This window comes from Hippopotamus amphibius, chromosome 16 (assembly GCF_030028045.1).
Source record: "Hippopotamus amphibius kiboko isolate mHipAmp2 chromosome 16, mHipAmp2.hap2, whole genome shotgun sequence".
NCBI lineage: Eukaryota > Metazoa > Chordata > Mammalia > Artiodactyla > Hippopotamidae > Hippopotamus > Hippopotamus amphibius.
In genome coordinates, this window is record NC_080201.1 from 31,753,704 (window position 1) to 31,769,596 (window position 15,893).

The following is a 15,893-nucleotide window of genomic DNA, read 5'->3' on the forward strand; positions in this document are numbered from 1 at the left end:
CGAGATCAGGAGGGTGGGGTAGACAACCAAGACACTTACAACCATTCTGTACTGTACAACCATTCTAATTTTCACTTTCAGTACAATATTCAATAAATTACATGACATACTCAACACAATTACAACATACATTGTGTTAGGTGATTTTTCTCAGCTGTAAGCTAATGTAAGTGTTCTGAGCAGGTGGAAGGCAGGCTAGGCTAAGCTATGATGTTCGGTAGGTTAGGTGTATTAAATGCAGTTTCGATTTACGGTATTTTCAACTCACAATGGGTTTGTTGGGAGATAACCCCATTGTAAGTCAAGAAAGATCTATATAAGGGAATAGAATCCAAATCCAGCAGCATGTTAAAAGAATAACATTCCATGACCAAGTAGAACTTATTCCGTAAGTACAAGGATAGTTCAAATGCAGAAGTCTGTACTTAAAATTCATCCTACTCATAGATGAAAACAAACAAAAAATATACGAGTCACCAGAGATACACAGAAGTATCCCACAAAATACATCCTTTCATGATAAAATCCTCAATAAGACAGCAATAGGTGGCTAGTTCCTTAACATGATACAATACAGATCTATCTCAATTTCAAAGCCAGCATATTTTAATAGGGAAACATTAGAAACAGTCCCAAAGTTAAGACGATGCCCTTTATCACAACAATGACAGCTTAAAAAATGTAAAGACGTACTATGTTCTTAGGAAATAAGACGAAACATCATGGAAATGCCGGTTCTCCCGAAATCATCTATAAATTTGACACAAACACAACAAAAATACCAACAGGACTGATTTTTAGGTGAGTGAGGCTGGTCACTAGAAAAGCTGATTCTATAATTCACATAAAAATATAAACAAGCAAGCACAGCCAGGGAATTTTTTTTAACTATACAAAGAGATCCGACAAATCAATAACATAAAGATCAATAATCAAATAGAAAAATGGGCAAAAGTTGTAAAGACAGAACAAATAAAATGAAATGAGTGAGTAAACACATAAGCACATTCCTATTCTCTGTAGAAGACTATTTGGCAACTCCTATCAAAATGACAAGTGCATAAAACCCTTTGAACTTATAAGAATTCCACAATTCCACTTTTACGAACATATACTAAAATTCCTACTTGCAGAGATCGCAAATTGAGCAAGGATATTTACTGTAATACTGTTTATAAGAGCAAAAGATTAGAATAACCTACATATCCAGCAATAAGTTTCTGGTTTAATAAATGATGAAATGTTCAGGTAAGAAATACTACATAGCCACTAAAAGTAATATGAGCACTGACAGAGAACTATCTGATATATTTTTAAGAGAAAGAAAGGAATAGGCTATAATTTGTGTAAAAAATACAAACACACACGTATGTATACACACATATAATATTTCTGGAAGGAAACTGAAGACTGACTTTTCTGGGTAGAACTACATGGCTGGACTAAGCAGTGGGAGAGACAGGTAAAGGAAGTGAAAGGCACACACTATGGTTCGCCTACACTAATAGTCCTGCACCTACATAAAAACTTGTAGAAGTTCACCTAAGAAATATTTATTGAACTGTTACTGTATACAAGGCACTGACCTGGGCACTTGGGGTTTATCAGTAAATGACACAAAGACCTACGTCCAGTGGTGCTTTCTTTCCAGTGGAGTTGTAAATGTTCATCACTGATTACTAAAAAGGGAACATTTAAAATTCCATTAGACTTTAATCCAGTCGACTCTGGTTTTCAAGGGCAGGGTCCATTTTTCTGTTTCATCCACATTTAGAGCCCCAGTGACTAGCATATAAAAAGCATCCAATGAACTAATGTACTAAATTGCCTGCTTAAAAACAAAATGTCCTTTCAGTTCACATCATTCATGGTCCTTACCATGCTGGAAAGATGGCAGGAAAAGGAAATATTAATTATGGGGTGGGGGAGGAAACAAATGCAAATTAAATCAAATAATGTAATAAAGCATGACTGCTAAATTAGTACAATTCTCAATAGTAAAGACATCTAGAGAAGAGATGGGTTCAATGAGGGTTAGAATGAGTAGAGCGGAATTTTTGGAGAAGATCAAACTTGAAAGACAAGTACAGTTTAGACACAGAGGGCAGAGTACAAAAGATGTAAAGTTTTATGTGATCAAAATGGACAATAAAAGCACGTTTTACTTAGGTTGCATCACGTGCACATCACATATACCAGGGGTCCCCAACCCCCGGGCTGCGGACCGGTACTGGTCCATGGCCTGTTACAAACCAGGCAGCACAGCAGGAGGTGAGTGGCAGGCGAGCAAGGGAAGCTTCATCTGCCGCTCCCCATCGCTCCCCATCGCTCACATTACCGCCTGAACCATCACTCGCATTACTGCCTGAACCATCCTCCCCCCAACCCCTGTCCGTGGAAAAATCACTCTTCCACGAAACTGGTCCCTGGTGCCAAAAAGGTTGGGGACTGCTGACATACACGACCCAAAAGTACATGCAACCCAGATGACACATTCACATACAGAGTCTCTAAATTCTGAACATCTTACTCTCCAGTAACTGTGCACCAGGGTCAGAGGCAGTAAGAGAAAGCAAAAAAGAAACTCCCCTTTACAACTTTTCGTCCCCACTACTTTGCACAGGTATGGTGAAAAAAAAAACAGACCAGAAATTCAAGTTCAAGGTCTCTTCAAAGAAGGAATGCTACCAAAATCTTTAAGGACACATCCAACTGTGGAGATCTTCAATTCTCTAAGTTTGAATCTAAAATCTGATATTGCCATAGGAAAAGAATCTGACTTTCTGGCATATTTGTTGTTACTTCTGATACATATTTTCTCAAGTACGCTTTTAGTTAAGAGCAATTTTTAGCTAGATTTCTTTAACATCATAGAATTAAAAAGTCCAGAGCCATTTTCGAGCTTAATCCCAAAAACATTTTAAAGAGAGTCCTCTGGAACAGGGGTGACAAATACCTTAGATATCAGAGGACACAGCATATTCACTGGTTGTGGCTTTTTTGAGCCCTGGTGGAGAATCACTCTGAAACGTTCCCTAGGCTCAGCAGGTAAGAGTGGTGTGATCCATTACTGATGTCTGTCACAGGCACTAGAAGGGGCAGTTAGCAGCATCAGAACTAGATACTTGCCATCCATGTTTGATGGCATTCTCCAGGAAGTCGTTACACATAATGCATAAAGTAGATCCTATGAACCAGAGAAGAGCTCACAAAGGTATACAGCTTGACCTGCACTACATTTTCTAAGCAAATCTAAATCAGCTGCCCACTGAAAAAAGTGCTCTGAGTAAAAAAATACCAATTTCCAGCTACTTTTTTAAAAAAATTTTTATTGGAGTATAGTTGCTTTACAATGTTGTGTTAGTTTCTGCTATAAAGCAAAGTGAATCAGTTATACGTATACGTATATCCCCTCTTTTTTAGATTTCCTTCTCATTTAGGTCACCCCAGTTACTCTTGAATTACAAACCTGGGTATCACGGAGCCAGTCACAAGTGGCTATAGGTAAGAAGTAGCTGCCCCTTTTAGACAAGGCACTAGTGGCAGTCCCATCGGCCACTTGACTCCTTTGCGATACCTGCCTGGCCCCTACCGCAGGCATTGAAGTCCATGAACCTTGCTCTAGCCCACAGGCACATCAGGCCTATCACCTGCTTTTATAAAGTTTAACAGGAACAGAGTCAGGCCCATTCATTTACATACTGCCCACAGCTGCTCTCCCACATAACAACAAGGTTAAGCAGCTGAGACGCAGACCACGAGGCCCATGAAGCAGAAACTCTTTACTATCGGTCCTTTACGCGGAAAATGTTTGCCAACCCCTGCTCTAGAGTCTTGATATCTGTGATCTGATAGAGATGTCTACGGCACAGAGAGGAAGCCAAGGCTAAATAAACGAACGATGATGCAATGTGACTAATACTCACTCATGCCAGCATACAACATAATAAAGCAATTAATGCTAAATTATTTGATAAGCAGATCAATTCAGCAAAAGAGGATTGATATGAGAAATTAATATTAATATTAATATTAATTAATATTTCTATCTGTGATACCCCAAGGCTTCAGGCTGCTTCATTCTAGAGCGTCCTTACGATAACAGATGTAGCAAGTAGCCCAAGAGAAAAGAATAGAGACATTTTAAGAAGGTTTTTCCTATGTCCCTCTCTGGTCAAATCAACTACAACTTAACTCTAAAAAGCAATGATTTTTAAACCACAAAGACAACGCTTTTCAGGCGGTTTTAATGCCACTGAATATGGATGTTCTAAAAAGGAATCAGCTTTATAGGCTAACAGGCTGGTTGACTACCTTCCCCCCTAGCTTTCATCCTCACACTCTTCTCAATATGGCACCAATAAAATCTTGAATGACAAACAGAGACAGTAATTGCAATCAGTGTTGCCTGATGTCTCCCATAAATCCAGCACCTTTGAAATGTGCTCATTAAAATAATGTTTTGTTGAAGGTTTGTTTCCTCCATGGGCTGGGTAGGGAGGAGGGGAGCTGCATGTCTGATAAATTTTTTATTGCATAAATACAGTGTTGCTCACTTTCTCAATCAAATCAACTTGTAATTATCTATAGCAACTGCAACTGATTATACCCGTTGCCCTCTGTTATTTTGGAAACAAGCAGAGGCAACTGGCTCCTACTTGCCTTTGAACTTCAGTAACACTGAAAGGATTTTAAGTGTCTCAATCTGTTTGGTGCATTCCCTGCTCTAACCAAACTACTAAAGCAGTGAAAGATGTGACAAAATACAAAAGAAGGCTAAATTTAAACATCAAGTTTAAAATGTCTAAAACTTCCCCCCGCACGCATTAACTACTTTGATTTATTTATGCTAACTAGTTTTTGAGAAAAAATTAACTGCATTTAATAAAAGATAAATGCCATCAAATATTTTATTTGTATTCTTAAAGCTGTATGCAATCATCATTACATAGAAAACAAAGAAAGAAGCCTGAGCACCAAGGAAGAGATGAGAGTTCTAACCAAGTAAAATATATCACTTGAAATATTCTACTATATTTAATAGTTAATATATTAATAACGTATGTCAATAATTTCCCTGATATGTAAATACATACTCCTCATTACCACACATTAAAAAACAGACCTATTTCCTATTCCCTATTCCCTTGGCCAAGTGCTAAAATCTGTAAGACTCTGGCCCTGGCAACTATTTTCTCTGTTTTCTTATCCCCATATCTAGAGGGGTTTAAGTAGCAGGTCCCTTCCTATCCATGTCACAGATCTTCAGGCAGGAGAAACCCAGAAGTTGCAGAGGGTCAGCTGGTATATAGAGTCTAAGGATGCTTTCTCTGTCCAGCACTGACCTATAACATTCCAGGAATCATTTTTAAAAATGCAAAGAGACAGAAGGTGAAAGGGGAAGGTATGAGGTTGGGAACACACATTCTAGAAGGGAAATGGCATGGTGGGTGTTTAGGAACATAATTGATTCTGAGTTGTAAGAGTATTACCATGAATAACATGGATTTGCAAGTGAAGAGGCTGGAGAGGTGGGGAAAGGCCAGGCCATGGCAGGTTCTGTGAACCATGGTAAGTAATCTAAACTTATACTGAGGGCAGTGGCTGACACTGATAATGGCTTTTTCATAGGTCAGATCTGTTTTTCAGAATGATCCCTCTTGGAAGGTAGACACCTTTATGTGTAGACTTTGGATAATTTTCCTGGATAGGTTTCCAAAGTAATGGCAAATGGGATAAGCCAGAGAATATTTGGAAAACACTCCTGAAAGACTCTATCCCTTGGAAAGAAGGGTTAGCCAAGGAGAAGCCATCCCAGAAGAGCGCTACCATTTAAAAATGCTTTCTGAGACGTCCCTGGTAGTGCAGTGGTTAGAACTCCGCACTCCCAATGCAGGGGGCCTGGGTTCGATTCCTGATCAGGGAACTAGATCCTGCATGCATGCCGCAGCTGAGAGTTTGCATGCCGCAACTAAGGAGCCTGCTGGCCACAACTAAGGAGCCTGATGGCTGCAACTAAGACCCAGTGCAAACGAATACATAAAAAAATTTTTTTAATGCTCTCCTTGATTGATTGTGAGGGACAAGCAGTCAAGCCGGCTGCTAACACAGAGCACACTCCTCAGGCACTGAGGAATGAATGGTCTGAGGAAATGGAGAATTCAGAAGTTTGAACAAAAAAAGAAAACCCTAATCAGTCTCAGCTCTGAATCTGTAACAAGAAGCTGCTCTAACATGTCTTGAAACAAGCAATTCAGGACAAACGTAGTCCCCTGACACAGATAAATTATAAAATTAATTATAAGTCTTCTAGGATTTCAGGAGAAATATTGAAAACTCTTTACTGAAAAATCTGAAGCCTTTCAACATGATGTCTGGCTCTGTCGGCTTTCAGATTAAGCATTTGAAAAAAAATTTTTTTAAGGTATAAATATTCACATGCATAGCAGAACCTCATTATATCATGTTTCATGGACTTAGGGGAATACAGTGAAAGTAAGAAAAGGAGAGCAAAACTGCTCTGGGGGCTCTTGGCTTAAGCTTTAAGACCACCACACTGTTTGAAATAATACATGAAATGAGGAGAGGAAGCAAAGATACTTCTCAAAATAATACATCCCCGGAACCAGAGCTTTGAACAACAGAGGTTGCAATTCTGTGGGCAACCTCAGCAAAGTACAGAGAGAGTCATGGAGCCTTAGAGGAAACCTTGAAGATGTAAACAGCATAGAAGACCAGAATCTAACTGCATTAATCAAAAAAGAATAATTATTTGTTCACCTAGCTTCAGGCAAAACTATCCAGGGTTCAAAATACATGTCCAAGACCCAGTCTCTCTCCCTCCCAAAGCTCCTGAAAAAGAAAGAGAGTGGCCACAAAAGCTGGAGGCAGTCATTTAAGGGCCACGAGAAGTTTGCTTCCCTCAAGCGAAGAAAGGTACAGCTCAAAAAGAGCTAAAATATGAAGGGGAAGAAGTCTGAAACTGACCACACTATGACTGTTGAAACAAGGGCCACTTGAAGCCAGTGAGACCGGTCTTAGTATTAACTGCAATAATTCCTTATCTTTCTAAATTAAGCCTCTTTAGGTCAAGTATCTGCTATTTGCAATCAAAAGAATTCTAATATTAAACAGAGACCGTAGTTGCAGAAACCAAAGAGTTACTGGACATAATGTAGTTGAACAGCACAAACCACTCAAGAACAAAAGATACCTACTGATTTCGGGCAAAAAAATTACTTACTGATTTTGGATTATACGCACATACAAAGAAGGATCAAGACACAAAGCATGCCTTCAAAGAGCTTACAATTCTACTCGTAAGTCAAATATGTATGAAACTAATGCATGGCCTTAGACATCAAGACAGTGGTTATTGCTGGCTAAAAGAAAACACTGGAAGGAGCATGGCTGGAGTACTAATATGTTTTCTTTACTGATCTAGGAGCTAGTTACACAGATATGTTCAGCCTGTGACAATTCACCAAGCTACATGTTTATGATGTTCGTATTATTTCAGTAATTTAAAAAAAAGAAAAACCTTAAGGGACCTGTTGGAAGATAAAGTTAAGAAAACCTCTGAGAGTAGCTCAGAAAAATACAAAAAGATTAAAAATAAGAGAATAAGTAAGAAAATTAGAGGAAAGAGTCCAGAAGTTTCCAGAACCAAAACATATGGATTCTAGAGAGCAGAGGAAATTGGAGAGGAAGAAATAATTTAAAAAGTGATTCAAGAAAATATCCCACATTGAAGAACATGAGTTTCCAGACTGAAAGGACCTACCAAATGCCAGTATAATGGATGAAAAAATAACACGATGAACTTATAAAACATTAGGAAAAAATCCAACCAAAAAAGTCACATAAAGGAAAAAGAAAAAAACCAGAGCTCCCAACATGAACACTGAAAGATAAAAGACACCAGTACAATGCCCTCAAAATTCTGAAGGAAAATTATTTCCTGTCAAGATTTCCATACCTAAAGTATCTAGACATGTCAATGTAGAATAAAGATAATTTAAGACGTTCAAGGTCTCAAAAATTTACCTTCTAAGCACCCTTTTTCAAGAAACCATTACAGGATATGCTCCACCAAAATAAGGAAACAAATTAGGAAAGAGACAGGCGTGGGATGCAGGAATCTGAAACTCCGATGCAGGAATCTGAAACTCCAACACAGGAGACTGGATTATGATGAAGCAGTATCACCAGACGGAACATCTGAGCTTCTCTTTTCTGATGAGTCACCTCAAACTTCACACCTCACTTCTAAAATTGCAGACTTTAAATACGTGCAGTTTATTGTATGTAAATTATACCCCAAATAAAGTTATGGAGAGAGGCGGTAAGAGCTCAGCCATTCTTATTGGCTTAGCCTTCTCTTGACCATTGGAAGATGTCATTGGTGGGTTTCTTTTTTCACAGGCACAGACCACACCCCTCTTCCCTGGTGGAAAGATATGGGGCTCGATATAAACATCTCTCATCATCTCTGCCTCTTCTAACCTGGTCCACCACCTCTAGTCTGGATTACCCCATGGCCTCTTATAACTCCCCTGCTTCCAGCGCTGCCTGTCTTCTACTCCAAACTGCAATGGTTCCTCATCTCACTCCAAGTACAAGCCCAGCATTTGTATTACAGCAGCCTCTCCTTATCTGAGGTTTCGCTTTCTGTGGTTTCAGTTACCTGCAGTCAACTGCAGTCTGAAAATATTAAATGGAAAGTTACAGAAATAAACAATTCATAGGGTTTTAAGTTGTGCACTGATCTGAGCAGCATGATGGAACTGTGCACCATCCAGCTCTGTCCTGCCTGGAAAGTAACTCACCCCTTCGTCCTGTTTAGCCTGGTTAGTAGCCCTCTGGTTATTAGTTAACTCTCAACATCACAGTATCACAGTGGTTGAGTCCCAGCCACCCTTATTTTACTTAGCAATGGCCACAAACCATAAGAGTAGTGATGCCGGAAATTCCAATATGCCAAACAGAAGCTGTAAAGTGCTTCCTTTAAGTGAAAAGGTACAAGTTCTCAACTTAGTATGGAAAGAATCGTATGCTGAGGTTGCTAACATCTAAAGTAAGAATAAATCTATCCATGAAATTGTGAAGAAGGTAAAAGAAATTCACGCCAGTTTTGCTATTGCACCTCAAACAGCAAAAGTTACGGCGACAATGTGTGATAAGTGTTTAGTTAAGACAGGAAGGTATTAAATTTATACAATGTTTTGAGACAGAGACCACAGTCACAGAACTTTTACTACAGTATATTGTTATAATTGTCCTATTTTACTGTTAGTTATTGTTGTTAATCCCTTACTGTGCCTAATTTATAAATTCAACTTCATCATGGGTATGTATACATAGGAGAAAACATAGTCTACATAGGGTTTGGTACTATCTGTGGTTTCAGGCATCCACTGGGGGTCTTGGAACGCGTCCCCTGTGGATAAGGGCAGGGGGGACTACTGTACAATATTAGAAGGCCCTATCTTCTGCCACGCCCTGCCCCTAGTCTTGCCTGTCCGTCTTCACTTCTATTACTTTTCCTCTTTTCTGTCTCTATTCCATCCAAGTTGCTGCCGAAACATCCCAATCATGTTCTATCTCTGAGCCTTCAATAGTCACTCACTCGCTCCTTCCAGTCTTTGCTCCAATGTTACCCAACTAAAGGAAGCTTGACTTTCCTATTTAAAACTATAAGCCTGTGCCTCACTCTTATCATACAAGCTTATTTGTTTATTTCCTGTCTCTCCTTCCTAAAACATAAGCTCCAGGAGGGCAGGGATTTTTGTTCATTGTTGCATACTCAGCACCTAGAAGAGTGCTTGGCAAACAGTAGATTCTTACTGTTAATTGAATAAATATCAATAATTGCATGGGGGTAAAAAAAAATTGTGACTTATAAGATCAAACAAACTTTACTGAGCAGTGTAAGTGACTTTAAAAATAACTAACAAAGATAAGGCATGACACACTGAAACAAACAAGATCAAATGAGCTTTGAGACCTTAGACAGGGATGCTGGGAGGCTAAGAAAAACATTAAAAAGCATTTTTTAAAATTATGAGTGGTCTAAAACTTCTACTGGCAATTACAATCTAGCTTTTCATGGTCCCAAAGGCAAGTAAGAAATATAAAGCTACTCACATCAAATTAAAGAGTTAAGAACTGTGGGAACAATTTTCCATCCTTCGGTGGATTCAACTTTTCCGGAGTCAGAGACGTGAATGGGAAACCTAGAGGTCCAAGAAAATTATTGCAAAGTCCCTGCTTTCTAGCCTATCACATACTCAACAGGAGTCATGGGCCCCTTTTTCCTTTTCCTCCTTTGGCCTTCATGGGAAACCTGGGAAATTATACCAAGAATCTATAATAGTTGGCCCCAGCTAAAATTCTTAAGAATTTTTTTTCTATAAAGACCATATCCCAGAAAATATATCCTTCCAAACCAACAAAAATAGTAACCAACAGTAACTGTTTCAGTGATCCTTTTGAAGGGGTTCCAATCAAAGAACAAGGTGTAGGACTATATTAAACCATGGGTGGTTAATATCTTCCCTGCAAGATTTGTTTTTTTTTATATCTAGAAGGAACAAGCTATTGCCAGCAAAGCTAGAATAGGAAAATCAAATACTCTGCCTATTTACACATGGTTCCCTAAAGCCATTCCTGATTAAAAACTGTACTATTTCAATCCTCCTACTGGAGATAGCTGTTAACTAGCACTGCTTGGGAAGTTAATGAATTTAGTATATAATTATTGAAACGTATCCTATACCAACTACTTCTCAATGACCTCTACTCGCAGAAATAAACCAAGGAGGGATGATTGGCTCAATTTAAATCTACATGAAGATTTCACTGGGAAAAGGTATTGAGAGTGAAGTTCTGAAAGAACTTAAGCTTCAACTGAATTTAACTTCAGCAGGAAGTAATCACTTCTGTTTCTGGATACCCAATGCATTTTACATGAACTTCTCCTGTGGCTATAACACTCCCTTGTCCCTAAGTAACCATGTGACTTTGGACAAGTCACTTCCATTCTCCCTGCCTCAGTGTTTTCATCTGTAAAACGAGAGGCCTGAAAGAGTTGATTTCAAAAGTCCCTTCCGGATCTGACATTCCATCATTTCATAATTATAACCACCAGAGCACACCTTACTTCATCTATCCTCTCAAGGTGAGAAAGGCACTTGATTTACCTTTGGGGTCTCCATACTGTCTAGAACAGCTACCTGAACCTCCCTTAGCAACTGTTCAACCAGCATGTTCAAGGATGCAGAAAACAGGACAGTTGTCTGAAATTTCCATTCTCTTTGCCCCCTTTAGGCCCCTCCTACCCCTCGCCCTGATTTTAACTGAAATGGTTCCTTTCAAGCTCACCTTCACCGTACCTCTGGCACAGTTCTAAGGAACAGAATAATAAACAGAGAAATAAACGTATCATTTGTCACCTGGAAGAAACGCACCCACCAAAATGTTTCAAGGCCCATGTTTCGTAAACCGTCTGACTCAACGTGACACACAAAGCCAGAGATCTAGAGAGGTTCCCTCTCCTAGAATATGCTAATCTAATGCATCCTGATCACCTGAGAGGAGGAACAGAAAGCTACAGCAGATATTGTGGGAAGAGGGCAGTGAGGTGACAGGTAGAAGGGAGGGTATCAGGACCTGCAAACAAGAGCCAGTAGAACATTCCCGTAACCTTTCCAGAGGTGGACATTTTAAAAACCAAAATCCCACAAGTGACTATACTGCAGGGGTAAGAAATACCTGTTCATGAAGCATTTAGCCTTAGCTGTTAGGACTCTGAAGCCAGAATGTCTGGGTTCAAATCCTAGCTATGCTAATTCACAGCCGTATAACCGTGGAAAAGTTCATCATCCTTCTGTGCCTCAGTTTCCTCATCTGTAAAATGAGGATGACACTAGTACTTCATTCATAGGGCTGTTGTAAAAATAAAATGGATTAATACATGTAAAATGCTTCAACCAGTGCCTTGTACATTGTAGGTACTCAATAAATGAGAGCTCCCAGTATTGCTATTATTACAAGATAAGAGTTCTGGAAACCTCAGGGGTTTAAGAGAACAGAGGAACTACCCTGGTCCTACAGATTTGAATTCTGCAGTTCCCTCATCTAGGTGATAACTGCAAGGATAAACCTTTATGTATTGATGTGTATTTGTATACTTTATCAGTCTTAACTACTCCCAACCACAGAAACTATTCATTAAAAATTTTCATTCCTTTCTGCAAGATATTCTAAGTTTCAAAAACTATTTGATCACCCATGCTCTGGGAGTACAATAGGACTATTAACTAGAAGGGCTGAGAGTCTGTGGGAGCACAAAGACATCTTTGTAGCTGTTTGAGCTATCACATACCACGACCTCGGTTTCAGAGAGTTGCCTCCTTAAGAAAGAAACTCACAAACTCCATTGTTCGTTCACATCAGAGTTCTTGGATGTGATAGTTCTTAAATCCCTGGCAAGGCCTTATTAAAGATCAGAGGATCGCGGTTCTTTCCATTAGGACAGCATCAAATCCCCTTCAAGCAATTTTCTTGGGTCAGAATCACTATTTGAGATGCCGGGGAAACTGGTGAAATTTCTAACCACTAAACTAGTTCCTTGTTTCTGGCAGAAGACATAAGGTAAAGTTAGGAAACATTTTAGCTATCTGGAGCAAATTTTTGAGACTGGGAAATGGTAAGATACTTAGAGAAAGCCAGGAGAGTTTCTTTTTTAAAAAATCCTGCTTTCAAAACAGTCGTTTTAGTAAATAAGAGTCAAATAACAACAAAGTCCAATTAAAAACTAGCTTTTAGAAAACAATGACCCCTAAAAGTTCCAGCTGATTCCCTGATGGGACAGCTATGGGGTTGGCCAAAAAGTTTGTTCGATCTTTCTGCAAGATGGTACGCAAAAACCCGAACAAACTTTTTGGCCAACCAACAGAACTCTGGTCTTCCAAGCATCTTTCAATAAACAAGAAGAAATTAAACAGGCAAAAGAACAAATATTATGTCTTATATTCCTTTGCCAAATGATCAGGCAGAAAAAGTCAGCAATGGTCACTCTGTCCTTGATATGTTCACCTACCTTTTTTATAATTCTGTTCTGAAAAGCAATGGGGACCTTAAATACACAATCAAAGAAGGAAAATTTGGGCAGACCACAAAAAAATGTAACCTGTGGTCTCTGTTCCAAGGGCACCAGATTTCAGAAACTGCAAGAATGAGTTGGCCACAGCAACCCTCTCAGGTCTAAAACTGCAGGACTGACGAGGGTGCTGAAGAGTTTCCTATCAGCTTATAAAACCCACCTGAGCTGCTTCTGGCGAGGAAGGACAGTAGTCAAAACTGCAGGAAGCCAAGAACAAGTCCATATTTAACAAATCACTCCCTTCAAGACAGTGATGTCAACCGTAATAAAATATTTTGGCAAGGCTAGAAAAGTACACCTGTGGGAACCTGGGAGGATTTGACAGATTTTTGTTTTCCCGGCCCTTTATCAGCAAGTTAATTATAGCAACTGTACGATCTACTCTGAGCTTTAGAGAAAGGCAGTTGTGTGAAACCAAGATGATGCTCTCCTGGGCTTGGAAAGACAATGACACGAGTGCTTACGCATGAAAATATTCTATCTGAGCACAGTATAACGATGAGGCAGACAGCACAGCTGGATGAGAAATAGGCATATTCTGCAGATACATGGGCGTGGCAAACCTTGGACACACAACACCTATACACACACACACACACACACACACACACACACACATGCGCACATGATCACATATATCTCTAGAGCCTGCGCGACTCTGGTCATGTTACGTTCGGGGCTGCTTCTTCACAGAGCAGACTGTACCTTCACAGCTATAACTGTACACTGCCACCGCTGACCTGTCCACCAGATTTTCATCATGATGCCAGCTCACGGCCATTCTCCCCATGCCAAAATACGGTTCCTCTTTCAGGTACAGCATTTTCTGGGGATCCATGAAATTCAACAAAGTTACGTTGTAGGCTGCTCGGTTCTTCATGTCCACCTCATCTTTTCCGTCAAAGGATGACCCCATGCCAACCCTGGGGAAGTCCGGACCTATACACACGGGCACGGCATCGATGTTGGCTTTCTCCTTGGCCGCGAGTTCTTCCAAAGCCTGGATGGTCTCGACCTGCAGGTAGTCGTTGAGCTTGAGGAAGGTTTGACAGGCGGCAGCTATTTCGGCCTCATGGTACTTTGCATCAGAGCCTTTCACTGGCCAGGGTACTGTAAAGAGCCTGGTGTTCAGGTACTTGTAGGTGCAGCCAGGGTTACCAATGAGGATGCGAGATACTGGAGTGAGCAGATCTTTGCCCTGGATCCTCACCAGATCCCGAAACAAGCAGCCATGCTTGTGCAGCGTGAGAAAGGCTTCTTGAACCTCTTTATGGAGCTCCTCAGGGACGCTGGCAGCTTCTCGGAGAATTAGCTTAGGATATTTCAGCTGCCACTAAAACAAAAGCAAAGCAAAATTATGCATTTATGGACAGCTATAATTTTATCATTTCCAAAAGTGTGTATTTCTTTGTAAGCTTTAGGAGAGAAAAAGACTGTCGGGGAGTATTTCTAAACAGGACTCATGCCTCTCTAGCCTAAAACAAAAAACTAAATAAAACAAATGTCATCAACTCTCCAGCCAAGAGTTTCATGTCCAAGCTCAAACAATTACAGACAATTATATTGTTAACAAAATGAGGGACTTCCAAGGTGATGCAGTGGTTAAGAATCCACCTGCCAATGCAGGGGACACAGGTTTGATCCCTGGTCCGGGAAGATCCCACATGCCGCGGAGCAACTAAGCCCGTGCGCCACAACTACTGAGTCTGCGCTCTAGAGCCCGCAAATCACAACTATTGAGCCCATGCACCACAACTACCGAAGCCCGCGTGCCTAGAGCCCGTGCTCCACAAAAAGAGAAGCCACTGCAATGAGGAGCCCTCGCACCTCAACAAAGAATAGCCCCCCCACTCACCACAACTAGTGAAAGCCCGTGTGCAGCAACAAAAACCCAACACAGTCATAAATAAATAAATAAATAAATAAATAAATAAATAAATAAATAAATATTTTTTAAAATCTATTATAAAAAAACAAACAAAAAATAATGATAATAATAATTTGGTCCTTGATCTCCCAAGCTCCCTCTATGACTTCTCCCCACCTCAACCTGTCTTCCAGCCATTGGTCCTCAAAAAAACACAATATGATTAGTTAACTGCTTCACGTCTATTTTTTAAGTGCTTACTGAGTGCTGTGTACTATTCTAAGTGATTTATAGACACTAACTCATTTACTTCTTACAACTTTATATGGCAGAGAAGACTGAAGCAGAGAGACATTCTAAAAACTTGTCCAAAGTCACACATAGCTGATAAATAGGAGAGTTGGAATTTGAAGCCCCTGGGCTCCAGAGTTGAGCTCCAGAGCATGAGTTCTTAACCACAAGATTGCATGGCCTCTCAAGAAATGACAAACTGGTTTCTGCTTCAACACTTTCACTGAAAGAAAAATCACTTCTCTTTGCAAGTTAGACACTGGATTCCATGAACACAAGAGCCATGATCATTTTGTTCCCACCTATAATACTAGTATCCAGAATGTACTCAGTAAATGTTGGATGGATGGATGGATGGATGGATGGATGGATGGATGGATGGATGGATGGATGAGGTATCCCACTGCAATTTAGAAAGTTGTAATAATTTCATTGGTGTCACTGGAGGAGAGTATTATAAAATAATGCCCTCCTCTAATACGGAAATACAGGGATTTACTGATGCAGCTTAGGACTTCATTAACTTTTCAGCCACCACGTCTGCCTCTGACATATGAATTGGCATCAAGC

General features: G+C 40.0%; 1 protein-coding gene across 6 annotated transcripts in view; it reads right to left on the reverse strand.

Annotated features, from left to right (window-relative positions):
* Nucleotides 1–15,893, reverse strand: part of FTO (FTO alpha-ketoglutarate dependent dioxygenase) — a 382,583-nt gene that overhangs the window by 246,290 nt on the left and 120,400 nt on the right. For all 6 annotated transcript variants that reach the window (XR_009049648.1, XM_057711122.1, XM_057711126.1 and 3 more), the window contains exon 3: nt 13,871–14,498. Coding sequence is in view for 5 of the 6 variants with exons in the window: in XM_057711122.1 (XP_057567105.1) it covers nt 13,871–14,498 (628 nt within the window). In the remaining variant the exon portion in view is untranslated. The remainder of the gene's footprint in view (nt 1–13,870; nt 14,499–15,893) is intronic.